This window comes from Acomys russatus, chromosome 8 (assembly GCF_903995435.1).
Source record: "Acomys russatus chromosome 8, mAcoRus1.1, whole genome shotgun sequence".
In the NCBI taxonomy this organism is placed as follows: domain Eukaryota; kingdom Metazoa; phylum Chordata; class Mammalia; order Rodentia; family Muridae; genus Acomys; species Acomys russatus.
The window spans coordinates 17,227,854-17,255,713 of NC_067144.1; the positions used below are offsets into that span (position 1 = coordinate 17,227,854).

The 27,860-nt window shown below is 39.8% G+C and overlaps 1 protein-coding gene across 1 annotated transcript; it reads left to right on the forward strand.

Moving 5' to 3' along the window:
* The first annotated feature begins 174 nt into the window (after nucleotides 1-174).
* Fyttd1 (forty-two-three domain containing 1) lies at nucleotides 175-27,860 on the forward strand. Its single transcript, XM_051149803.1, has 9 exons — nucleotides 175-379; nucleotides 6,250-6,378; nucleotides 14,278-14,426; nucleotides 18,520-18,632; nucleotides 20,477-20,573; nucleotides 20,981-21,042; nucleotides 22,893-22,967; nucleotides 24,635-24,761; nucleotides 27,267-27,860. The coding sequence occupies exons 1-9, from the start codon at nucleotides 277-279 to the stop codon at nucleotides 27,363-27,365; spliced, it is 954 nt and encodes a 317-aa protein (XP_051005760.1). The 5' UTR covers nucleotides 175-276; the 3' UTR covers nucleotides 27,366-27,860.

Genomic DNA, 27,860 nt, shown 5'->3' on the forward strand with positions numbered 1-27,860 from the left:
GGACAGCCGCTCTCCGCGGCGCCCGAGGATGCGGTTCCAGCAGGCCGCCCCCGACCGGCAAGGGCCGCTATGCGCCAGGTCCGCGCGGGCCGCTCTGGCCCGCAGTTCGTCTCGGTAGCCCCTCTCTCCGCCGGCTGCCGTGGGAAGGGAGGGCGCGGACGCCGTCAGCGCGCGTGCGCGCTTCGCGCTGCAGCTAGTCAGAGAGCGTGAGTGGGAGGCGGCGGGCCTGCGTCTCTGGCCTTCCCGGCTGACTGCTCCGACGCCGCATCCCCAGTCATGAACCGGTTTGGCACCCGGTTGGTGGGAGCCACGGCGACCCCGCCGCCGCCGCCGAAAGCCCGAAGCAACGAGAACCTCGACAAAATCGACATGTCCCTGGGTGAGGGGTCGGGGTGGCCGCGTCGCGGTGGGGGAGGGGGCGAGAGTCTCTGTGGGGGAAGGGGCGGTTAGTTGGCCGCGGTTGCCTGTCGGGTTCAGTTGCGCGTGGGCGGAACCGGCGCGGACCCCCGAGGTGGGGCGGGAGAGACCCCGCGTGTCCCCCCCCTCCACCACACACACCGTGGGGTAGGGAGGGAGGGAGGGGCCACGGCAAGGACTGCACGGGGCGCGGGTTCCGTAGGGTCGGTGGGTGCTGTCATCTTCTACCGGACGCCGTCTCTTGGGCCACCCGGACCTGTCACTCCTCCGGGCCTTTTCCTTATGAAGTGTCTTAGTACCGGGCCTAGGAGAATGGCTTGTTAGGCGTGACTGTGCCCAGATCTGCGCCGGGCACCGGCGACTTCCAACCGGCGCCCCCACCCCCTCGGGAACGCCGGGGGGTGGGGACGCGGTCCCGGAACAGCCGCCCGGAGGGTTTGAGCGAGGACTGTATTGCCGCTGTGTTAGATTCGGTGTTTACTGAAGCCTGTTCCCTACCCGGGTTTCAAAGTTAGCTAATTGGGGGCGGGGAGGGAGAGATGTACGCAGATTGCTAAAATGTCAGGTAGAACATAGAGTCCAGTGCGCATAAAAAAGATGCCGTGGCTTGCTGCTGATTATGTAAGAAAAGCATTAGGATTGTTGTTTTATTTTCGTTTAAAAAAAAAAAAGACCCAACACTACGAAGGCTTCTGTTTGGCTTAGATCTAAAAGTAATTCCTTTTCTGTAGAGTCAAGTTATAGTATTGGATAGAGTCGGTGCAGTCTTCTTTCTCTTTCCAGATCTTTTCTGTCCACCACCTCCCCTTTGATATATTTAACATAAAATAACCGGAATACTGAACTCAGGTGTAACCTTTTTTGATGATGGTGTTTAGGGTAATACTGGGCCTGGTAACATTCTTTTGTTTATTTCTTTACATTCCTCTTATCTCTTCTGTTACTTGGAAAGTTTTTGATCAGCAGTTAAGAACTCTATTTTAGCCGGGTGGTGGTGGCAGTGCACGCCTTTGATCACAGCAGGCAGAGTCAGGTGGATCTCAGTGAGTTTGAGGCCAGCCTGATATTCCTGAGTTCGAGGCCAGCCTGGTCTATAGAGAGAGTTCCAGAATAGCTAAGGCTACACAGGGAAATCCTGTCTCGAAACAAACACACACAAAGCTCTTCTTGGTTTCTAAGGATTGCCTCAAGTCAGAACCTAATTTGTTAACTAGTGAACTAACAGGGATATGTTTGGCCTCCTGTCTGACCACACTGCTGATCACTAATGAACTAAAAAAACATGAAGACAGCTCTTGAGCAAAAGCCATGAATTAGTATAACAGATGCTTATTGGATGCTTACAAGCTGCTAGGCAGTCGTCTGAATGTTTAATATGCATTTAATTTCCTGATAACCTCACAAAGGTTGTACTTACTTCTAGTGGTAAGTGATCTAGAGCTGTCCTAGATCATGGGGATCCTGCATCTGACACTTAACTAGCCATGTGACTATGGACAAATTACTGTGGACAAACGCTTCTTGCCTAAAAAGGTGACAGTGCGGGTGAGAGCTTGCTTACTTGTTAAGACATTCTGTTCTTGTAGAGACCCAGAGTTTGGTTCCCAGCATCCAGCTTAGCTTACAACTTCATGTAACAGGAGTTCCAGAGATCCCATTCCCTCTTTAGGCTCACATGCACAAATCTACAATCATACACACATAGTTAAAAAGAAAAGTATAAAGTGATAGTGGCTACCTCATGGAATTGAGTCAACAGGCAAATGAAAACTACTTAGAAGTGTGTGTGTGTGTGTGTGTGTGTTGAGACAAGGTCCACTATGTAGCCCTGGCTGGCCTGGAACCAGCTTGACTTCAAGCTCAAAGAGATCACCTGCCTCTGCCTCTTGAGCGCTGGAATTAAAGGCCCTATATTTTTATATACACCTGCATTGTATATAATACTGTGTGTGTTATTACCATTTACAGGAGCCTGAAATGGGAAAGTAATTTACTCAGTCTTATATGGTTAGTAGGTGAAGTCAAGGTTTCAGTCTGGCTTTAGAGCTCCAAACTATAGGTGTCGTGGAGATTGTTAAATAACTATTTTCACAGCCAGTACACTTCAGGAGCTCATAGTTTATGTTTCTTTAAATATACTACCTCTCTCTGTCTCTGTCTATGTGTGTGTGTGTGTGTGTGTCTGTGTCTGTGTGTCTTTGTCTCTCTTTCTGTCTCTGTGTGTGTGTCTCCATGTGTGTTTGTGCAAATGTGTGCATACCACAACACACATACATGGGCCAGAGGACAACTTTTCAAGAGTTGATTCTCTCCTGCCATTGGTTCCAGAAATTAAACTTTTTTTCAGGCTTTTCCCCCACCGTGTTTAGTGTGTATATGTGTGTGGAGGTGCTATGGTTATTTTGTATCTTCTTCAATCACAGTCTGCCTTAAAAAAAAAAAAAAGTATTTATTTTTATTTTATGTCCATTGATGTTTTGCCTGCATGTATGTCTGTGTGAGGGTGTCAGATCTTGGAGTTACAGACAGTTGTGAGCAATGTGGATGCTGGGAATTGAACCCTGGTCCTTTGGAAGAGCAGTCAGTGCTCTTAACCACTGAGTCATCTCTCCAGCTCCCACTATCTACCTTTTTGAGACAGAGTCTATCATTGAACCTGAAACTTACCTGGCCAATCTGGCTGGCCATCATGTATCAGGGATCCTGTGCCTACCTCCCCATTGCTGGGATCACAGACATGCCACAGCACCCGGCTTTGTTTGTGGGTACTGGGGAGCTGAACTCGGCCTTCATGCACTTTACTGACCCCCGCTACTTCTGTGTATGTTTTGTTTGATAATTAGGACATAAGTTAAAGAGGGCTGACCCTTTTTCAAAGTAGAAAAAATGTTCTGTCTTTTACTCAGGAAAGTATATCAATCAGCCTGTCAGGTGCTTTTTTTGTCAGTGAAAATCTTAGAGATTTGTGATGGAGAGGTGGTTAGTCTTATCAGATCTGCAGAAAGTTAGAATTAGTGGCTCAGAGAAGTGCAGGCAGGCAGGCAACATCTCTGTGTTTGAGGCAAGTTCCAGGCCAGCCAGGGCTGCATACCGAGGACCCCTCCCTCCCTACAACCCCTCCTTCCAATTTTAGAATATGGTTTTATTTTCTCTACCAAATTTATATGAGAATTTATGTAGATTATCTACCAAGTTAACTAGTAATTGACATTGGCTCAGTTTCTTAATTAAAAAAAAATATCGTAACACTTTTTTGATAGGATTGTGGCAAGAATAACTGAATGTACTATAATTATCTCACATATACATAAGTACAATGGCATGGAAGAAATGTTTTCCTTTTGTTAAGGAAAAAATATTTTATGTATATGAGTGTTTTGCCTGCATGTATGTCTGTGTACCACATGAGTGCCTGGTGTCTGTAGAAACAGAAGAGGGTGTCAGATCCCTTGGAACTTGAGTTGTGATCACTGGGAATTAAACCTCGGTCTTCTGGAAGAGCAGCAAGTGCTCTTTTATGTTTTTTGTTTTGTTTTGTATTTTGAGATAGGGTTTGTCTATGTAGCTCTGGCTGTCCTGGAACTCACTCTGTAGATCAGGCTGGCCTTGAACTCACATAGATCTGCCTGCCTCTGCCTCCTGTGTGCTGGGATTAAAGATGTGGACCACCATTCCTAACTGCAGCAAGTACTCTTAATTGCTGACCCTTTCTCCAGCTCCAGAAGAAAGTTTTTATTAAGTAGTTCATTTTAGTGGATCTGTTTTCTTCTAATACTTACCCTGTCTAATCATTGTTTAGAGAGGCTATTCTCTCCTTTTATATCAAACAACTTTGTCTGAGGGCTTAGATAATAAGATGTTTTCCATTTGTTTTATTTTTCTAGACGTGGTTTCTCTTCTAGTCCTGGCTATCCTGGAACTCTCTTTGAAGACCGGGCTGGCTTTGAACTCACAGAGATCCACTTGCCTTTGCCTCCCGAGTACCATCATGCCTGACTGTTTGCTTTTTTAGTTGTGGCAAGAATTGTCTAATATAGCAGTATGCCTGCACTCTGGAAGATGCCAGACTGGGTCATAAATTGAGACTTCATCTTAAATTAATTTTAGTTATATTTAGGCTGATTATGTCCTGTGTAAAATTCACCTTGGTATGCTGGGTACTGTGGCACATTACTTTGATCCCAGCACTTTCGAGGTAGGAGGAGATAGAACTCTTGAGTCCCGAGCCAGCATAGTCTATGAGTTCCAGGACAGCTAGGGCTACATAGTGAGTAGGATCTTGTTTCAGAAACAACAGAACTACCCTAGTAGTCAAAATCAATACTTCCTTTGCCCCTACTCTTTCCAAATTAATTGTTTGGGTATATTCTTAAAGCTTTGAGGTTGTAAATGTCTATTGGGGAAGTTGCTATTTCCCTATTAAGAAAAAACAATGTTTCCCATTTCTGCTCAATAAGAATTGAATAAGGTTATAGATCTGATATTTGTGAAACATTTGTTTTAAACCTAGTGTTATGGTTTAAATGTAGTGTCTCCCAAAGGCTATGTGGAAGCTGGTGGAGCTATTGAGAAGTGATTGAGACGTGAAGGTAGTGATGCCCTCTCTGGACTAGACATTGATAAGTTTTTGACTGGATGGGTTGTTTAGGAGAGGTAGGGCCTACTTAGAGGAAGCAGGTTACTAAAGGTGTGCCTTTGAAGGGTTGTGCTCACTTCTTTTCCTGGATGTCAGACGCAGTCAGCTTTCCCTCCAAGCCCTTCCATCGTGATGTTACGTGTCATCAGGCTTAGAGACAGTGGGGCCAATGAATGAAACCTCTGAAATTATGAGGATCACCCCCCCAAACCCAACCCTTTTCTTTCTAATTGTCTTTTGGGTATTTTTCTTCAGTGGAAGGATGTGACTAACACAAATGGTTTTTATTGTCTTTTATCTTACTAATGGGTATTAAGGATCAAACCTAGGGTCTTATGAGTGCTGGAGCGCACTCTATCATGAGCCACACCCTCAACCCTCCTGTTTGTAAGTTTAGTGAGCTGTTTGGCAGTTGGAGATTTGTCTCAAAACTGTACTTTGAAGTGCTATACATTACAATATTTTTGTGTGTGTATGTGTATGCATATTGCTATACGCATTTAGGCCAGAGGACAATTTATGGGAGAAATAATACAAATCATATAAGAAGTGATCCTTATAATCTCTCTTACAATCTTTTTTTCTTTGATCTAGGAAAAACTAATTATATTGACACATTTATGGTTCAAATGATTTGAAGAAATGCTTGGAATTAGCTTTTAGCTTCAGTAGGAAGTTGTTGACAGTGCAGTTTCTTTGGCTATTTGCTTTGTCAGTCATCATAGTTAACATTGGGCTTAGAGACTAGAGAATGTTTTTCATCCTTCGCTTTCCTTTTCTCCTTTCATCCTCTTTATCTTTCTCGGAATAGAATGTGGCATTATGTAGCCAAGAGACGTCTTGGGTGGAAAAGGGTGACACACTGAGTGGAGCCCAAGCCAGGCAGCAGTGACTCGCTAGTTTATAGATCTGCTTTTGTCTATTGATTAGAACTTTTACTTGAGAAACTTTTTTTTAGTATTTCATAAGGTAAAATGGCTGATGGAAGTTTAGGCTGAAGGAAAGGGATTAGGAGTTCAGGTAGCCTTAGCTCTATAGCAGGTTCATAACCAGCCTTGGCAGTCTGAAAAGGCTAAGATGATAAAAACGGGCACTAAGTTGGGGACATAGGAGAAATCTACTGACTATAAAATGAGACTGAGCAATTTATTCATTGTGCTAAAATGAAAATAATTATGGCTTTACCTATTTTGTAGATGATATTATCAAACTGAATAGAAAGGAAGGTAAGAAGCAAAATTTTCCAAGACTAAATAGAAGACTCCAGCAAAGTGGTACCCGGCAGTTCAGGATGAGAGTACGATGGGGAATCCAACAGAACTCTGGTAAGGTTTAAATGCTGTTGTTTATGGATTCAAAATCTAATATGTTCAGCACAGACTTAAAATCTACAATTTTACACCAGTACCCCTTTGTACTTTTTACTTACTCTCAGATTTTTGTTTAATTCTGAAACCCTGGAAAAACATTATTTCCTAAAATAGATGATACTGTTTCTTAAAATTCTTAGTTGTTTAAAAGTAATCCCAGTTTATAAGTAGTTTAATTAGATTTAGATTTTAGAATTGCCAAAGATTTTATATAGCTCAGGTCCTGCTTTTAACCAGTGACTGTCTGCTGGGTAACTGACTCCAGCTTGAATTTGTTGAATTAAAGAGCATACTGCATCCTAAGAGAATTTACTCTATTGTGGAACAGCTCTGTTTACTAGAAAATTCTCAACTTGAAGTAAAGCATGTCTAAGTATTACAGGAAGTAAACTCACTTTACTATGTGGAGACTGCTATTCTACAAAGAAACCCACCTGCAGATAGATAGATTTGTTTGTTTGTTTGTTTATTTATTTATTTATTTATTTATTTATTTATTTTGAGGCAGTGCCTCACTCTATAGCCATGGCTATGTAGACTAGGCTGGCCTCAAACTCACAGAGATCTGTCAGCCTCTGCCTCCAAAATACTGAGACTAAAGGTGTCCACTACCTTTTCCAGCTTTCATCCAGATTTTATCTTATGAAGAACAACTGTATGTGTACGTTTCTCAAAAGTGACACTCTAAATTGACTGCTGTAGGTGTAATTAGATAGTGTACATGTATAGTTATATTTGATAACCTGTTTTGTTGTTGTTTTGGTTTTGGTTTTCCAATAGGGTTTCTCTGTGTAGCCCTGGCTGCCCTGGACTCGCTTTGTAGACCAGCCTGGCTTTGAACTCACAGATCGACCTGCTTCTGCCTCCAAGTGCTGGGATTATAGGCATGTGGCACCATACCTGGCTGATAGTCAGATAGCTACTTTGCATAAAATCATTTTGTTCTAAAATAGATTGGGAACAATAATTCAATATATAGATTATAAATTAATCCTTTAGCAATTATACCAGCATCTTTGAGTAAACTTTTGTTCAGATGAAAAGAAACTTAAGTCTTCTTCACAGAAATAAAAATAACTTTGCCAAATTAATCAGTATTTTATTCCATGTTTTAAAAAGCAAAACTTAATGTTCAGTAGAGCATAATTTATATGTTTAACAGATAGTATACCAGCATGTATTTGTGTGTGTGTTTGTGTGTGTGTGTGTGTGTGTATAAATTACTGAGTCTGGAACCTACAAGAAACTCACTGTTCTCTAATAATTTTTAAAGCTTTGTTTTTATTTTTAATTACATGTAGGGTGTGTGCGTGTGGGTACAGTAGCTAATGGAAGTCAGGTGTTGGAGCTGGAGCTCCATGTGGTTGTGAGCAACCTGACTTGAATTCTGGGTCATCTGGAGGAGAAAACAGATGCTCTTAACAGCTGAACCATATCTTCAGTCTCTAATCATTTTTTAAATAGTTAAATTTAGTTTATATATTTTTGTGACATTTATGTAATTATACTGATTTATATTAAATATTTCTTTACAATTGTTACTCAATACATCATATTTAATGTATCATTATATATGTTTATATATTTGGTTTCAAAGTAATCATTTAGAGTTCAGAGTAGCCAGAAATAGTAGTTATTAATATTTTACATGTCTGATAAATGTTTTTGAACTGCCTGGTTCTGAGAACGCATAAGGATACAGTCTTTTACTTTAAGGAGTTAATTTCTAGTAATGAGTAACATAGAGGAAATGGAGTTTTTAAAAATGTCATAGGTGGCCATGGTAATGATGCCTGTAATCTCAGCATTTGGGAGGCTTGCTGACAGTTCAAGGCCAGCGAGGTCTATATAGTTAAGACTGTCTCAAAGGAGAAAAAAAAAAAAAAAAAAACAGCAACAACAACCAAAGTTGAGGCGAGGTGAGCACAGACTACTTTTCCAGAGGATCCAGGTTTGATTGCCAGCACTTACATGGTGAGGCAACTATCTATAACTACAGTTTCAGAGAATTCAACACCCTCTTCTGTCCTTGGTGAGCACCAGGCACATACATACATAAATACAGGGCAAAGTAATACTTTTTTAAAGGTGCCACATCTTCACATAAGGATTTTGTGCTAAGAGAAAGTGTGATGAATAAAGTAAGATTTAATTTGATCCATGAAGCATCAGAAACGTTATCCTTTTATGAGGCCATGATCTGAACCTTGAGGTAAATGATATCTAGGGAAGCTGAGCAACTCCTGCGATTGAGGTTGCACTTGGTTTGGCAGTCTGCTGCTGTGCCAGGTTAAAGTGTGGAACAGCTGCTGCTGCTGCTGAATATGTGGTGGGGGGGGGGGCCTGCGGGGGAGACGGGGTTGGGGTGTGTATGTATGGCTGGGAAGAGTTTGGATTTCTACCTTGTGATATCAGCAATATTAATTTAAGGGAAGAGAATAATTAACAAAGCAGATAACCACTGCCAGATACTCAGTATGATTTTGATGGCTGAAAGAAAAAAGCAATTTGAAGTTTTTTAACCCCTTGCCTGAAATATGATTTTGATGGCTGAAAGAAAAAAGCAATTTGAAGCTTTTTAATCCCTTGCCTGAAATATTAACTTAGAAATTCAATAAACACTTACTAAAAAAACTACTTCAACCAGGCTAGGTGGCTCATGCCTGTGATCTCAGCACTCGGGAGGCAGAGGTGGGCAAATGTCTGTGAGTTTGAGGCCAGCCTGGTCTACTAAGTTGAGTCCAGGACAGCCAAGGATACACAGAGAAACCCTGTCTCAAAAAACCAATACAGAAAAAAAGCACAAACTTTAAATGTCTTATGGTAGAAAAACCAAAGCAAATAACGGGGTGGCCAAAATGCTAGCTGGGCGCCCGCAGAGAACCCTGAAGTCTGCAAGGGTCTGTGAGATGAAAGTGCATTTGTATCAAGGCATTGCCATTCTCTGCTGCACACAGACTCTACCTACGCAGCAGCTGCAGCACCAGCACTGTGGACTAGGTAGTTTATAAGCCTCAATAGCTGTATTTCTTGGTTCTGGAACTGTAGGTCCTAGATCCGCATTCCACCACTGTCAGGTTCTGATGGGGGCCTTCTGAGGTGAAGCTCATAGGCTTCCTATGATAGTCTCATGTCGTGGGAGGAGGGTAGAGAACCCTCCGGGGTCTGTTATTTAAGACGAACTCCGTGAACGCTCTCTCCTCATGACTTCAGTTACTTCTCAGAGGCTCCTAAAATTATTGGAGCAAAGGATGTATGTGTAAAAGAAATCCATAGAAAGGACTAGTGTAGTGTCAAAAGAAAGACGAATTTTCTATGTCTTGTTTTAGTCCTCCAAGATAAGAGAATTAAATCAGTGGGAAAGTGTAGGAGCTGTGTTCTATACACTGTTATACGCTGTTGTGTACATTTTTGTGAACAAATGTGGTCAGAAGTGGGAGAGACTAAAGATAGACTCTGAGTAGTGTTATAGTATTATCAAAGTATTGTATGTTAAAAAGTAAACTGAGGGCTGGAGAGATGGCTCAGCGGTTAAGAACACTGTCTGTTCTTCTGGAGGTCCTGAGTCAACCACATGGTGGCTCATAGCCATCTGTGATGAGATCTGGTGCCCTCTTCTGGTGTGCAGGCATAACACTGTATATGTAATAAATAAATCTTTAAAACAAAAACAAAATAATAAACTAAATTGAGCTGGGCAGTGGTGTGTCACACACCTTTAATCCCAGCACTTGGGAGGCAGAAGCAGGTGGATCTCTGTGAGTTTGAGGACAGCCTGATCTACAGAGTGAGTCCAGGACAGCCAGGGGTACACAGAGAAACCCTGTCTAGAAAAATAAAAGTAAACTGACACAAGATAAAATGTCATTTCACTCTTGTGTAGTAATTTCAGTTTTTTATTCTTCTCATGGTCCTCTGAAGTCTTGTTTGAGTGCTCCTGCAGCATCCATCCTAAGTGGTTTCTTTCTGCCGCATTCTCATCCCCTCTTCCAGTAGGTCTAAAGCACTGATTGTAAACTGATGCAATATTATCATGGATTCTTTGTCACGCACAGACCATGTCATTCTAACCTTCCATGATCCAGTACGTCATGCCCTTGACCCTTCCCTAGCGTTTCATAACACAGTATGCTGGCTTCACCTTTGTCTTTGTAGTTGTTGCACAAACTGGAAAGTCTCTGTGTCCTATTCGAATCCTGCTCCTTTTGTAACAGCTAATCCAAAGCTTACTTTTTCTTCTTTGAAAATACATAGTAGACTATATTCTTTGACTATGATTTAATATTATGTCACAATTTGGAGAAGTTATTTATTTTTTAGAGCTACATGTACCTGCCTTTAGGGCAGCAAGCTGCTCGGCTCTGTGACCTCTCAGTTGTCACCGCTCTTTGCCTTACCTACAGAATTAAGATAATCTCATCAGTCTTGTCTGCTTCACATGAAAATGAATATTTGACAGGACTACCACCGTAAGGCTAGCTGTTTGGTAGTTGATACAAGTCATAACACGTCATAGATTTTATATACAAATTCACTCACCGTAGTTTAATCATTCCAGAAGAAAATCACATATAGAAATAAATAATTAAACATGTTGTATCTTTATTGTTTTTCTTCTGATAAGATTAATAGTAGTTAATACTTCTAGGACAGAGAATACCTGAGAAAGGATTGTACCTTGAGCAAACACACTACCACTCCCCACACACCTGGACTGACATTAATGGAGAGGGTGAGGTCATGACATGGTCTCCTGGATGGCAGAGAAGTTCATTGAGTTTCTGTCCTAATGTGACTCAATGGAAGCCATCTGTGGACGTGTGGTGATGTTACTAAAAATCATGGTGGGGGCAGAGAAGTAAGGACGAGGGGTTTGTACCATCAGTCTTTGTAGCCAAATAATATCAGCCTGCGAGTAAGAAGGCTGGCGTGTGTTCTTCAGTGTCCCATGCCACAGGAACAGCCATGAAAAGCCCACTGGCACCTGGGAGGAAGCTCCTTTACTCTCTAGGATCTCCCTGGCATCCTCTGCTGACAATAGTGTCATGCCCACTGTTACAAAATAGTATTCTTCTGAGAGGTAGGTAGTAAAAGGTGAACTGTGGCAGCTGACAGAGAATAAATTAACAGTGGTTTGTACACCACCACAGCATAACAAGCTTTTCTATCTTCTTGTACTCTGGTCTCAAAGTTACTGATAAGGGTATCACCCGAAAAGGTTCAGAGTTAACTAATTTGTTATTATCTTTCTGTTGGAGATCCACAGTATGCATTAGTCCTGAGAAATTCTACAATAAAGAATTATTTTAATCTTGGTTTTTACAATGTGACTTTGTGATAAAACCTGATACATGTTGCAGTTATCATCCTAAAGACTTTCTTGCTTAAAAATCAGAATTAAATTGAGACTGCTATTACTACAGACATTCTCCGCCAAATCAGAATTAAGATGGACTGCCCACCATCACCATAGTTACTTAGGTGATTCTCTGGAATTTTCTGGCTGTTGCACTAAGAAATTTTAAAAAGTTGAAAAAGTAAGAAGATGATGTTATTTGGAGATGACAGCATTGTCACCTAGAAATCTCAAGGTTAAAGGTACAAAGTTTGGAGCTAGAGGTATAGAACAGTGAGAGAGCTGTACATAGTATAAGATTCAGGATTGAATCTCTAGTACTCAGGGGAAAGGACCAGTCTCCAGAAAATAATGCAAAAGACTATTATAATTGAGTTTCATGTAATAGTTTATTAAGAAGAAAGACAAAATATTTTTTGTTTTTGCTCATATGTAAAACCATGTGTGTGTATATACATGCATACACATATGTGGATACATATGTGTCGACATAAAAACAAAGGAAGACTAAGGGAAGGAAGAGGACTTCTGATACGTAGCTCAGGGATAGAGCACTTGTCTAGCATATATAAGACACTGAACTGAATCCCCAGCATCAGAAAAAGAGTAGTAATTAAGGGCTGTGCGAGGAGCTTTGTGATAGGGCCTTGGCCTGGCATGCATGCCACTCTGGGTTTAAGCCTCAGCACAACCAAAAATATGTAGTAGCATTTAAGACTTTAATAACTCTCTATAATGCCATGAATGATAGTATAAAAATTATTAGTAGAAATAAATCTTTTATGTGATTGTTAAGAAAGTATAGAATATCTAGTGATAAGTATGACAAAGAAATGTACAAAAAAGTTTCACTAGTAAACACAAAAATATTTGTATGATGAGATAATAAAAGATTCCTGAGGGACTGGAGAGATGGCTCAGAGGTTGAAAGTACTGACTGCTCTTCCAAAGGTTCTGAGTTCAATTCCCAGCAACCACATGGTGACTCACAACCATCAATAATGAGATCTGGCACCCTCTTCTGGCCTGCAGGCAGAGTACTGTGTACCTAATAAATAAATCTTTAAAAAAAAAAAAAAAAAAAGATTCCTGAATAGTAAAGTGTGTAAAGATGCTTAAAGTTCATTATAAATAAATATAATTCCTCTTTTATTTGTCTGTCTGTCATCTATCTATCTATGTATCTTTTTGTGTTTTTCTTGAGACAGGGTGTTTCAACATAGCTCTGAGTGTCCTGGAACTCAGTATGTTGACCAGGCTAGCCTGGAAGTCTCAGAGATCTGTCTGCTTCTGCTTCCTGGTTCTGGGATTAAAGGCGTGTGGCCACCATACTTGCCAGTTTTCCTCTTAAAACCCTGAAAGACAACTTAGTCAGAAATCTATTTCATGAACATTGATAATGAAAGGATAAAAATAGCTTAAAAAAAAAAAAAAAACCAGAGATACAGGTTTAATCTCATTGTCAAGTTATCAGTTAAAGCATACCACCCCCCACTCCCCTAGTACTAAGCAATACAGATGAAAAGGGGCCTGAGACTGTGAGTAGTTGTTGAACACTTCCCTGCTGTGAACAGGGCTTTGGGTTCAGCTTGAAGCACCTAAAAACAAATACTAAAGAAAAATAAAAAGAATAACTGAATTACACAAGGGACTTAAGTGAGATTGAAATGTACTGTGGCTGGAGAGACTGATAAGTGGTTAAGAGCATTGGCTGTTCTTGCAGTGGACCCAGGTTCAGTTCCCAAGACCTACTTGCTGCCTCACAACCATCTGTAAGTGCAGTTCAGGCCTCTGCAGGCTCTCTATACACATGTGGTATACTTAGATGTCTGTGCATAAAATAAAAACAAATCTTTAAAAATAAATATACTATGCAAAACATTTCTCCAAAATGAAAGCTTTTAAAAGTTGTTAATACAGAAAGAGAATTCTACCTTACGTTTCTAGAATACAAACAAATGCATTCATTTGTTTGTTTGTTTGTTTTTAATATAAGTAAAAATCCTTTAATATTTGCATTATTCTTTGGCCTAGCATTTCACCTTCTAGAAGTATGTTGAGGATGGATGTGTGTAGAGATGTTAGAAGTATCTGGAATGAAAGTTGAAGGTCATCTTGTTACATTGTAAGTTAGAAGTCAGCCTGAACTACCTGAGTCCCTATGTCAAAAAACAAAACAAAACAAAAAAACCCTGTATAACTGAAATGATTACTAAGTGGGCTACATTGAGTGTACCACATTTAAAAGTAATAAAAGGTACAAAAACATGGCATAATATTCATAATGTGGTATTAATGTAGCCTGTAAAATAGTACACAAGAGTATGAATTTAGTTGATGTGAAAAGTTGAGTCAACTCACCTTTTAGGTACTTAGCTAATACAGAATGCTTACTTTCCATGTGATAACACTTAAGTATAATATATAAATGTATTTATAACTTAAATACAGAGAAGTAAAGATGCATCCCTAAATTTTTAATATCCTTTTTTCTGTAGGTTTTGGTAAAACTAGTGTGAGCCGTAGAGGAAGAGTGTTGCCTGGAAAGAGACGTCCTTATGGAGTTATTACTGGCCTTGCAGCCAGGAAAGCAACTGGAATTCGAAAAGGAATTAGTCCTATGAATCGTCCACCTCTCAGTGACAAGGTAGGATGAGGGTTTAATCCTGGGCCAAATCCATTTTCCATTAATACTTGTGTGAGTTTGTGTGTCACACATATACACACACACACTTATTAGTGATTTTTTTTTTTTTGTTTTTTATTTTTTGAGATAGGGTGTCTCAGTGTAACAGCCCTGGCTGTCCTGGAATTCTTTTTGTAGACCAGGCTGGCCTCAACCTCACAGAAATCTGCTTTTGCTTCCCAAGTGCTGGGATTAAAGGCGTACGCCACCATGCCCTGCATTTATTAGTGAATTTTAAGACAACCTCTCATTCTTAGTCCTTTCTGGCTGGCCTCCAGAACTTGCTAGGTATACCAGGCTAGCCCTGGACTCACAGAGGTCTGCCTACCTCTGCCTCTTAAGTGCTGAGATTAAATGTGTGTGCCACCACACCTTGCTATCCTAACATTTTTATAAATAGTCTTTAGAGCCTTTTTATTGTTTAAAAAAATGTTTGTTTTTTTTCCCCCTTTGAGACAGGGTTTCTCTAAGTACCAGCCCTGGCTGTCCTGGACTCACTTTGTAGAACAGGCTGGCCTTGAACTCACAGAGAATCCACCTGCCTCTGCCTCCTGTATGCCAACACCCTGGCTCCAAAAAAAAATTTTTTAAGGATGTTATTTTTAAGTGTGTGTGTGCGTGCATTTGCATGAGTGCAGGTGCCCTTAGAGATCAGAGGCATCATATCCCTGGAGCTGGAGTCATAGGTAGTTGTAAGCCACTTGTCATGGGTGTTAGGGACTCTGAATTCAGGTCCTCTGCAAGAACAGCAAGTCCTGCTATTTGCTGAGTCATCTCTCTAGCCCCTCACTTTAATTTTTAAGAAATTAATTAAATTAAAATAATTTTAATTTTTAAGAAATTAATATTCTCTGTGTGTGTGCAGGCACATATGCACATTGCACGTGTGAGGGTCAAAAGATAACTTTTAGGAGTCTGTTTTCTCCTTCCACTTCTTCGTGGGTTTCAGGGATAAACTGATGGTTGTTAGCTTATCTGCACAGTGGGTGCTTTCCCCCATAGGGCCATGTCACCAGCTTCAGAGATTTTTTATTCTTATTTATGTATTTATTCTTTTGGATGATGGAGATTAAACTCAGAGCTAGACAACCACTATTGAATTTTATCCTCAGCCTTGATTTTTAATTTATCCATTTGAATCAAGATGTCATGTAGCCAAGGCTAGCCTTGGACTCCTGCCTCTACCTCCCAAATGCTGGAATTAGAGGCATGTTCCTTCATGCCCATGCTCCTCTGATTTTTATATTTAAAATTGTTTGAGGCAGGGTCTCTCTATTATGTAGCCCTGGCTGTACTAGAAGTCAGGCTAGCTTCAAACTCACAAAGATTGGCCTGCCTCTTCCAGGTGTTGGGATTAAAAATACATGCTATCATGCCCAGATTGATTTTTATTTTTTAGATGAAGTACTTTGGGACTTACATAAACATTTTAATAGCTAAGAGAAAAATCTCTGCTGTTCATAAATACCTCATTCTCCAGTACAGTTATCCTTCCATGTCTGTGGAAATTGGTTCCAGGACACTAATTTGACACTAAGATCTCCACATGGCTCAAAGTCTTTCATATAGTGTGGTATTTATGTACAAAAAGTATGACCGTTCTCCTGTATACTTTAAGTCCTTCAGCTATTTGTAACACCTATTACAGTATAAATATTGACAAGAAAAATCTATACACACTTAGTAAATTTAGTTTCTGTCTCCTGTTTCTGAGAGGGGGAGAGTTGAACTCACTGTGTAGCCAAAAATGACTTGGACTCCCGATCCCTCTTCACTTACTTATCAAGGGAGGCTTGGATTCTAGGACTTCACAACCACACTTTGCATAAGTAAACTTAAAAACTAACTTATAACAAGTAGTTATAGCATGCCAGATACTTTAAAGAAAGATTATGTTTCCTAGCAGAGCACTTCATGTTTATCTATAAAATGATCCTTGGTGTTACTGCTGAAGAGAAAATAAAGAAGCTTGGAATAGGGGGTAGAGAGATCGCTCCTGGGTTAAGAGAACATACTGCTCTTGCAGAGGACCTGAATTCAGTTGCCAGCACCTGCATCAAGAGTAACTTTAGCTCCAGGGGCTTTAAAAGCCTCTTCTGGCCTCTACAGGCACCTGCATGCATATGCACATACCCACACCTGAACACAGTATACATAATAAGTAAAATGCTTGGAATGGGCTATTAGTCTAATTTTGTGGAATTTTATGTTTTTGATATAAGTTTTCCTTCTATGATATTGTACATTTCCTTCTTTTCTAAATAATCTCTAAGAACCAATGTGGGGGAGGTGCTAGAGAGATAGCTCGGGGTGCTACTTTCTGTGCAAGCCTTAATAAAGCTGCCTGTAATCTGAGAGCTGAAGAGATGGAGACAGGCAGATCTGGGGCTTGTTGACCACACAGTCAGTCAATGTGGAATCAGTGAGTTCCATATTCAGTGCGGTTCTTTCTCAAAAGATAAAGTGGAGAGCTATCGAAGAAGATACCTGACATTGTCCTCTGTCACACACACACACACCCCACATAATTAAGTGAATAAAGATTTATTTAAACAGCTGGGCTTGGTGGTGCATGCCTGTAATCCCAGCACTCAGGAGACAGAGGTAAGTGGATTGCTGTGAGTTAAGAGGCCAGCCTGGTTTACAGAGCGAGTCCAGGACAGCCAAAGATACACAGAGAAACCCTGTGTCAAAGCCACTCTTCCCCCAACAAAAAAGATCTGTTTAAAACAAAAATGAAGCCAACTATGATAGCACTTAGAAGAAGGAAGTATTCCAATTTCCCTCTTGTAAACTTTTTCTTTTTTTGGTTTTCGAGACACAGTTTCTCTGTGTAACCTTGGCTGTCTTGGACTCATTGTGTAGACCAGGCTGGCCTCAAACTCAAAAGAGATCTGCCTGCCTCTACCTCCCAAGTGCTGGGATTAAAGGCATGCGCCACCACACCCAGTTCCTCTTGTAAATTGTAAATGTGAGGCTCACTTGAACCACATAGTATCTTCCTGATGCAAGAAAATAAATGCATAGGCCAGGTGTCGTGTTACATGCTTTTAATCTTAGCACTCAGGAGACAAGCAGGGATCTCTGTGAGTTACATAGTGGGTACCAGGATAACCAGAGAAGTATAGAGGGACCCTGTCTTAAGAAAGAAAGGAAAGAAGGAAGGAAGAAATCCAAGTCAAACATTTAAGAAAATATTTAGCTGGGTGTGGTGGCACACCAGAGAAACCCTGTCTCGAAAAAAAAAAAAAAAAAAAAAAGTGCTGTTTGTTTGGTTTTTTATCCATTGTCAGTGTATGTTTACTAAGCACTTTCCATGCTAAAGTGATAGGAAAATGCAGATAATGTATAAGAAATGATCCATACAATTAAGTTTGGAGACATCTTCATAGAAAATGTGGACGCTTGAATTATGATTTTTATGATGGGTATAATTTACATATGTAGAGGAAAGACATTTCATGTTTGGTTTTTTTAAATTAAATCCCAAATCAATTATGCTCTAACTTGTTTGTTACTAAAACCTCTTTTTCAGCAGGGACAGTGCCGCACACCTGTAATCCAGCACTTGGGAGGCAGGGACAGGTAGATCTCTGTGAGTTCAAGGCCAGCCTGGTCTATAAAGTGAGTCCAGGACAGCCAAGGCTACACAGAGAGACCCTGTCTTGGAAAACAACAACAAAAAACTCCTTTTTATATACTTATTTTACAAATTGACCTTTTATCCTTTTACGTAATGTATTAGTCAGCTTTTTATTATTATAATATAATACTTGAAATAATTAAGTAAGGCTTCATTTAGCCTTACTTTGAGGGTTTTGTAGGTTCTCCTGCTAAGAGGTGAGGAAGAGTCCAACACTCAGGAAACAGAGGCAGGTGGATTTCTATGAGTTCAAGACCAGCCTGGTCTACATAATGAGTTCCAGGACAGCCAGGGCTACGTAGACTCTGTCTTTGTACAACAACAGTAAAAAAAAAAAAAAATGTTTTTTATTGTAGTAAGCTAAATAACAGGTGGCAGTCTGATTAACATAGTTATTTTTCCTTCTAAAAGAATATAGAGCGATATTTTCCAGCATTAAAACGGAAGACAAGCCTTCTGAGACCAAATGAAGTTCAAAGGAAACCAGCTGCAGTTCTCAAGAGACCTAACCAGTTAAACAGGAAGTAAGTGCTCCAGTGGAAGAGAGGAGTGTGGGACCCCAGAGTGTCTGCATCAGTTACTAGTCTTGTGCGGTGCCAGAGTAGCTGACAAAAACAAGGACGCAGGCGTTCTCTCTAGGCTCCAGTTAAGGATGGAGGCGTCCTCTCTAGGCTCCAGTCCATCATGACAGGGAAGGGTGGCAGCAAGAGCAGGCTGGTCACAATGTTACAGGCATGAAACAGATGCTGAGGATGTGCGTCAGCTCACTTCCACCTTTTAGTCAGGCTGGCTCCTCCTCATGTAGTGCTGTTTCTCTATTGCTCTGATAAGACACCATGACCAAGGCAACTTACAGAAGAAACTGTTTATTTGGGGCTTATTGATTTCAGAGTCCATGACCATCATGTTGGGGAGCATGGCAGCAGGCAGGTGTGACTCTGGAGCAGTGGCTGAGTGCTTTCATCTTGATCCATAAGTAGGAGGTGAAGAAAGAGCGCTAGGAATTGCATGAGTCTTTTGAGACTTCAAAGCCCACCTGTAGTGACATTCCCCCCTCTAACAAGGCCTCACCTCCTAATCCTGCCCAAACAGTTTCACCAACTGAGAACCAAGTATTCAAATATATGAGCCTTTGGGGGCCATTCTTAATCAAACCGCGATAGAATAATGCCCTCTCCTTGTGGTGGATGATTTCCTCACTTCAATTTAATCTAATCTGGATAATTCTTTACAGACATGTCTAGAGATTTCTTTTCATAATGATTATAAATCCTGCCAGTTTGCCAGTCAGGATTAACCATCACAGTGTACAAAATACTTTCTTTGATAGATATTCAGAAGAATCAATTTACAGTTGGTGAAGTTATTTTTATAAAACTGTGGTGATTCTTTAAGTCATCTAGTCATTTTAGTACCGTTGCTTATTTGATGGGGGCTAGCGATGTGGCTTGGTGCACTTAGCTAGCATGTGGGAATACCTGGGTTTCATCCCTCACACTGAGGAACAAAGAAAAGATACTTGAAATAGCCAAAATCTAACATGAAAAATATTCAGTAGTAACTTCCTTACTTCTTAGACACCGTAATACTAAGGAATTTCATTAATATAAACTTTTTAAAAGGTGTCATTTTTGAATTTTGTGTGTAAGTACATGTGTACCGTGGTGCATATGTGGAGGTCAGAAGACAACTTGACGGAACTGGTTTTTTTTTTTTTCTTTTTTTCTGTCATGTGGGTTGCAGGGATCCAGCTTGGTTTACGTTAATTATTAAGGTTTTTGAATGAAGACAGAAAAGAAAGCAAAAGCAATAGAGGTAGTTTTTCCAAATCTTTTTTTAAAAGATTTATTTATTTTTGTTTTATGTGTACAAATATTTTGCTTTCATGTGTGTCTGTGCATCACATGCTTGTAGTGCCCACAGAGGTCAGAAAAGATGTTGGATCTCCTGGAACTGGAATTATAAATGGTTGTGAGTCACCATGTGGGTACTAGAAATGGAACTCTAGTCCCTTGGAAAGAGCAGCCAGTGTTTTTAGTTAAATTGTAATTTTAAAAACAAATTTAGGCATAGGAAATAGTAGAACTAAAATGTAATTTTGTAAATGTCTTCGTAAGATGTAAAATATTAGAAAGTACAATATTTGGCAAATAGATTAGTTCAAAATCAAGTTGTGATGTCATATATTGCCGAGAGAGATATTTGTAAATCAAAATTAGCAGCTTTGCATAAATAAGAAAGCAAATTGGAGTCAATATTACATGGTCATCAAATTTTAAGCTTATGGGTTTAACTGTGTTCGCTTAATTTTTCTCAAAGTATTTGAAAGCAAAGTGGCTGAGATCACTCATACATGTTTTTGTTGCAGAAATAACATTCCAGCTAATTTTACCAGGAGTGGAAATAAATTAAGTCATCAGAAGGACACTCGTCAGGCGACTTTTCTTTTCAGAAGAGGCTTGAAGGTATGACCAGCCCTGGTTGTGCTTCCTCTGCTCACATAGATTCTTTAGTAGTCATAGGCTTGGCTTCTTGTTGAGAGTAAAATTAGGTTTTAGTGTGAAAACTAAGACATTAGGTTAGTTCTTTCTCTTAATACATGATGTTTTCTATTTCCTGTCTTTTCTTGTTCATATAGTAGTATCTCATAATAATTTAGCTTGATTATTTACTAGTAAACTTGTGTCCTCACTTGTTCTAATCCAGTGACCCCACAGAGGGTGTGGCCAGCATAGCACAGGCCCTTGCGAGCTTACGCTCATGTTTGCCCTGGCCTGTAGAGTTACGGCATGATAGCTGAATGAACTTAAATCCTCTCTTTTCTATGAGATCTGCTCTGCTGGGGTTTTTGTTATTTTTATTTTCCTTTTAGGTTCAGGCCCAGTTGAACACAGAACAGCTGCTGGAAGATGTGGTAGCAAAGAGAACTCGTCAGTAAGTTCACTTGTTTTTTAAGATGTCATTTCTAAATTTACAAGATATAGCTACTCAAATTGCTATTTGTCCCATTGTGCAAGAATTTAATGAAACCTATAATGAGATTCTCCCTGAAGTAGGTGAATTGAACCCAGGACCTTAAATGTGCTAGAATCACTCAGCCACGTCTTTAATTCCCAAATCATTCACGTTTTAGATGTCAGTTTAGTGCCAAGTGAGTTACTAAAGAGTGCCAGTGCTCTCCGCTAGGTATTCGACTTATATGATACTGGTTTTCCTTCTTTTGCCTTCCTTCTCTCCTTTCCCTCCCTTTTCTTTCTCTGCACCTTCTTTTAAACAAATGAACCTGTTTATAGAATGACTAGAATAAAATCCCATAGAGTTTTTTTGTTTTGTTTTGGTTTGGTTTGGTTTTTCAAGACAGGGTCTCTCTGTGTAGCCCTGGCTGTCCTAGACTCACTTTGTAGACCAGGGTGGCCTCGAACTCACAGCGATCCGCCTGCCTCTGCCTCCTGAGTGCTGGGATTATAGGCATGCGCCACCACACCCAGCTTCATAGAGCTTTTTAAAAATAAATTTCTGTCCATTCTTTTTCCCAAGTGTGAATTATACAGTGCTCTGGTTCCACCAAAGTAATCAGGATTTGTAATTAAAACAAAAACAAAAGTAAAAAAACAGCAGTTACTTTTGTAAAATAAAATAAAAAAAGATCATGGTCCAGAAGTATGATTTTTGAACAGTCAATGTTGGAAATTGTTTGAACCTGATGCTGGCAGTATCTGCACAGGAGATTAAAAAAAGAAAAACTATAAGAAAATAATAGTCTGTTTGCTTCTTCAACGAAATTCGTGTAATAGTGTGATGCTGTTTTTCTGCTGGGAGAGTGTCTCAAGTGCCTCAGACTCACTATGCATCTGAGCTTAGCCTTGAACTCTTCCTACATCCACCTCTCCAGGGCTGGGATCACAGGCCTGTGCCAATGTATCTGGCTTTCTTTATTTTATTTGGGCTTTGAGAGTAAGGCATTGATATAGCAAAAGATAGTTAATTTGGGGCAAATATAATGGAAGTGCCAGATTTTGGCTAATATAAGTAAATATAAAGGTAGAGCTCACAGTAATGGTGGCATCCACCTGTGACCCCAGTTTTGGAGGGCTGACACAGGAAGAGTCCAAGTTTGAGACAAGTCCTAAACCATACAGTGAGACACAATGATGATTATGAGAAGTGGGAGCTACAAAGAGGGAGAAAAGGTGGAAAGGACTAGAGAGGCTATTAAACTTCCGTACAGAGCAGACAAAATTTAGACACTGTTAGAAACACTGGAGTTTTAAGTTACAATGGAAAGGAAAATAATAATACAACCATGAAAACAGAAGCAGGTAGGAAAGCTGAAACCTTGCCACATCTTAGGAAGAACTTCCTGTGTAAACATCGTGTTTAGTAAACTAAAAGTAACCAACAGTCACGAAACAGGAAAGGTGAGAAATGCTACCTCTAGATGGGAAAGGTGAGCAGGAACTCTCTGGTTTCATTAGACAGGCCTCTGCATTGACTTTAAAAAAATGTCTATATATTCATTACTTTGAAAAATATCTAGCAAACCCAGGTTTCCAGTTCTCATGGCTAAGGAGGCTGACGGGGTCCAGCATCTGTGCACATGCATATTTTAACCTGAAGCATGAATGGCTACTGTGAAATGTGTAATTCAGGGCTGAGACTTTATCCTAGTAGTGGAAGCTTGGTTGGTACACAAAGACAGATAGTGGGCAGGGAGAATGAATCTCTCTGAGTGGGATATACTTGATTTATAAGCTTTCATTTTAAGGAAAACATTTCAAACCTAGGTGGCGTACTTCCACCACAAATGGAGGAATTTTGACTGTATCCATTGACAATCCTGGAGCTGTCCAGTGTCCGGTGTAAGTCTTTCTCTTCCTTTTATTTTTCCTTTCTTCAAAAGTTGTGACATCCTGATGTATAATAGGGAAGTGGAAAGTATTGCGCTTGTGCTCAGAATATACTGTCTTAAGTATGATAAAATGAGATGCAAGGATACACTAATACTCCCAGTACTTGGGAGGTTTAAGGCAGAAGGATTGCCATTAGTTCTGAGACCAGCTTAGAAACATAGTGTGTTCAAAGTTAGCTTGGACTACAGAATGACACCTTGTCTCAAAAATGGAAATGATGTAGGGTGAAGTCAGAGAAAAAGCACCCTTGGTTCTTGGCTCTACATCCTTAAGTAACATCCACTCATATGTATCTGTATATGTAACACAAATATTACCAATTTTGTTTCAGACAGTCTCTATGCAGCCCAGACTGGCCTTGAATTTGTGAACTTCTTGTCTTGAGTTCCTGAGTGCTGAGGAAGCAGATACATGCCACTTTCCCTGCTTATTGTGTGTTTTTGTTTTCTAAAATTCTCTTCATAGAGTTGGGGAAATGGCTCAGTGAGAAAGTGCTTGCTGCAAGCATGTTGAACTGAGTTTGTATCCCCAGCACTCACATGTAAACCCAGGTGTGGTAGCATGAACCTGCAATCCCAGCATGGGGTGGGGGGGTGTGGAGCTGAGACAGGTAGACAGATGATCCCTAGAGCTAACTGGCCAGCCAGTCAAACCAGATACTAAGCATCAGGCTTGGTGAGAAATTCTATCTCAAAAAATAAGGTGGAGAGGGATAGAGAAAGATACTGATATTGACCTCTGGCTGCCACATGTGCACATACCACACAGTTCTGTGTGTATATAACAAATGTGTGCTCTTAAATGTATATATGACAGTAAGTGAGATGACATCTGTGCTTACTACTCTGCTCCCACCCTGGTATGTTTTGAATGTCTTTACTTTGAAGCCACACAGACCTGCTTTCTCTTTAAAGGTTTTATAGTGTATCTTATCAAGATGAACTTAATGTAGTTAATCATTTCACCATATGTATTGCAGGGAAAAAAAGGATACTTTAATATAAAGGTCATGACTTAGAAATCACCAGTTACTTGACTTTTAAAAGGGTTGTGTAGGTAGGGCTGGCTAGTTGACTTACTATTCCTGCATAGGGTCTGATTCAATTCTCAGCACCCACGAGGCAGAGCACAACCATCTGTAACTTGAACCTCAGGAGCTCTAACACCCTGTCCTCAGCTTCATGATCACTACACACATGTGGTGCACATGTATACATGGAGGCAGACACTCAAGACACATAAAATGGAGAAAAAACTTTTTAGACATGTAGTTATAAAGCCGAGCGTGGTGGCACATGCCTTTAATCCCAGTACTCAGGAGGCAGAGGCAGATGGATCCCTGTCAGTTCGAGGCCAGCCTAGTCTACAAAGTGAGTCCAGGACAGCTAGGGCTACACAGAGAAACCCTGTCTCAAAAAAACAAAACAAATCAAAACAAAATGTAGTTCTACTTGAGAAGGTATTCTTTGAGCATTATAAATTTTGGTAGTTGGAATAGTCCATCAAGAGCCAGCACTTGGCACAGTGTAATAGCCCTGATTCACTTCAGCATATGTAAAGGCATTCTGAGTAATTCTATCTGATAAACTAATTCCAGCTTTTTTTTTCTTTGCTAGAACTCAGAAACCACGATTAACTCGTACTGCTGTACCTTCATTCTTGACAAAAAGAGAGCAGTCTGATGTTAAGAAAGTTCCTAAAGGTGTCCCTCTACAGTTTGACATAAATAGTGTGGGAAAACAGGTAAATTTTTTTTCCCTCTATTTCTTTGGACTGCTCACTGACAGCCTTCTGATAACAGAAAACATTGAGTAGCAAATTAAATAGGGTGGGCTAGCTCCTTCCCCTATCCCTAGGCAACCGCTAATCTGTTTTCTTTCTCAGAGATGCAGGTTTTGACATTTCATTTAAATCGGATCTTGTAATATATGATCTTTTGTTACTGGCTTTATATACTTAACCATAATTTAAAGTTTCATCCATATTAGCGTTAATTTTTTTTACTATTTGAATAGTGTTCATCAATGTATATGTCACATTTGCATTCTCTAATTAGTTGGAAGTTTTTGTTTCCTTTAGCTACTGTAAATATTCTGTTTTGTTTGTCAGTTTTAATGTTAGCAGGTTTTCTTTTGGGGAGGGGAGGTAACTGACAGTGGATATATTTGATAGCTATTGGTAGACTATATGCTAACTTCTTTGAGCATATATGTGTCATACATATATATGGGTAATACATACATGCATATAATATAGGGTTATACATATACATCAATGTATAGATTTCTAAACTCCACGTTTTTGCCAGCGTTGTTATTATCTGTCACTCTTGAGTACAGTGACAAGTTAGTGTAAAGTTATACCTCACTTCAGTTTTGACAGTTTTTGTATCTTATTCTTTGATCTTATTAAATTTACTTAACTTCATGGGACTAGAGAGATGACTCAGCAGTATAAGAGCACTGACTGTTCTCCCAGAAGTCCTGAGTTCAATTTCAACACACACGGCAGCTTAAAACCATCTATAAAGTGATCTGGTGCCCTCTTTTGGTGTGCAGATATGCAAATACAGTGCACACATAAAGTATATAAACAAATCTTTAAAAAGATAAAAATAACACATCTTGCTCAACTGCTTTTTTTTTTTTTAAACTTGTTAGAGTCAATCTTGATTGTCTATATAAATACTTAACTCATTCTCTAAATTTTTTCCCAGTGTTTAAACCGTTTGTTTGTTTGTTTGTTTTACTATAATGGCTAACACATCTACCACAGTGTTGGATAGGTGTAGTTAGACTAGATTCCTTGCTGTGTTCTGAAGCTGAGGAAAAGCATTAACAGTTTGACCATGTTTCATGGCTAAGCTTGCCCACTTCTCTGAGTTTAAATTCAAAAGTATAGCTTGCCCCTTCCCCTATTTCTTCAGGTACTGACCAAGCAGGCTTGCCCTGACACTATGGGCCTTCTCGCTCTTTGCTCCTTTATACATCTGTTTTCAGGTCTCCATTGCTAACTCTCCACTTCCCTTCTTTGTCAGATGCTGGGAATTACAGCTTGCCTGCCCTGCAGGTTTTCCTCTCAAACTCAAATAGTTCTTAAGTTAAAGAGAGAGAGAGAGAGAGAGAGAGTGTGAGTGAGTGAGTGTGAGTGAGTGAGTGTGTGTGTGTGTGTGTGTGTGTGTGTGTGTGTGTGTGTGTAGTACTGTTAATTGTAACTTTATTGGAGATTCTCTGTCAGATTGAGGGAGCTTCCGTCTTTCTAATTTGCTGAGAGTTTTTGCCATGAATTTATGTTGAATTTCATCATATACTTTTTTGGAAAACAGCTTAGCAGAAATAAGGTCCTAGAGTTTAAGGTTAGAAGTATTGGGGTAGGGGTGGGGGTTCGGTTTTGTTTAATCAGAGAGTACATGTTTGGCATAGACAAAATCCTTGGTATAATCCCTAATACCAAATGTGAGGGGGAAAGGACAAATTTGTTCTAGTTTATTTTTATCTTATTCTTAATTTCTTTTCTGTTTGGAAGCAGTTTGTTAGTTGTTAATTAAAAACCAGAATTTTATTTAAATCTTTGTAGGGCACTCAGTTAAAAGCTTTGTTGAAATAACTGTGGTTCTATTGTTTTTTTGAGTCACAGTCTCATACTGTTGCCCAGGCTGGCTTCATACATCATTATCTTCCCACGTCAGCCTCTTAGGACAGCAGGAGCATGCCACCATTTCTGCCTAAAACAACTTGTTTGTTGTTTAGTGCTTTTGTTTTTATGAGACTGGGTCACACTGTATATTCTTGGCTACCCTGGAACTCTGTAGGTCAGGCTGACTTCAAATTCATAGATCCACCTGCCCTTGTTTCCTGAGTGCTGGAATCAAAGTAACTCTTTTTACTAAAGCTATCACTAGAATTTGTGACAGTGTTTGCAGAGCCCCAAATTAATTCAGATAGAGGTATCTTGGATGTATTTTATATAAACAATAATAGTAATAGTAGTAGTAATATATGTTTATATAATGTAACAAAGGCATTATGGTTAGAAGGTAAGGATTCTTGGACTACCTAGTTCTGAGTTCTGGAGCTACTGATAGGTAACTCAATGATATATGCCTTATCTTTGTTGGAATCAAATGAAATTATACACACAATTCCAGATGTTATGTATTGTTACTGCTAATCACTAGCAATCTTAAGATCACATACAAGGGAAATGTTTTTTTTTCAGTCAAGTTAATTTTTTCCTCCTTTTCTATAGACAGGGATGACTTTGAATGAACGATTTGGGATACTGAAAGAGCAAAGAGCCACTCTCACATTCAACAAAGGAGGAAACCGCTTTGTAACTGTGGGATAGATCCACCTAAAAAGGAACTTTTCAGTGTTGACTGTTTGAAAAGTTGAATTGCTTGAAGAGTTCATCAAAGAAGTTCAAGAAACTTTACTTCAGAATATTCACAAGCCTAAATAACTTTATTTTTGAAGGTTTTTTTTAATGTATAAATAATGCCCTGGAAGAATAGCAGGGAATATACCTATCTGTTCTTAAAGATTTCATGGTTGGCCCAAGCAAAGCAATTCTTTGTTGACTTCTTTGATTCCTCATGAAGCAGAAGGAAGACAGAAAAATAGAAATTGATTATTTTTATGAACCTGGTATTTAGGATCTCACCACTTTTGTCCACTTTTTAGACTTTGCCGTGGTAAACTTCAGAAATAAGAGTCCACCCCTGTGTTGCTGTTACTTATTCATCAGTGTGCTGCTGTAATAAGTACAGTCGCCTTTTGTCAGTAGTGGTATTTTTTTAAACTAGGAGAATTTCAGTTCTGGTCTTTAAGATCTGTGGAAATC

Bases quoted from the DNA above. Each gene is read 5' to 3' on its own strand.
- Fyttd1 (XM_051149803.1), top strand. From the start codon at position 277: ATGAACCGGTTTGGCACCCGGTTGGTGGGAGCCACGGCGACCCCGCCG. The intron at 14,427-18,519 runs GTAGGATGAGGG...TCCTTCTAAAAG, and splicing joins GTCCACCTCTCAGTGACAAG to AATATAGAGCGATATTTTCC. The intron at 22,968-24,634 runs GTAAGTCTTTCT...TTTCTTTGCTAG, and splicing joins GGAGCTGTCCAGTGTCCGGT to AACTCAGAAACCACGATTAA.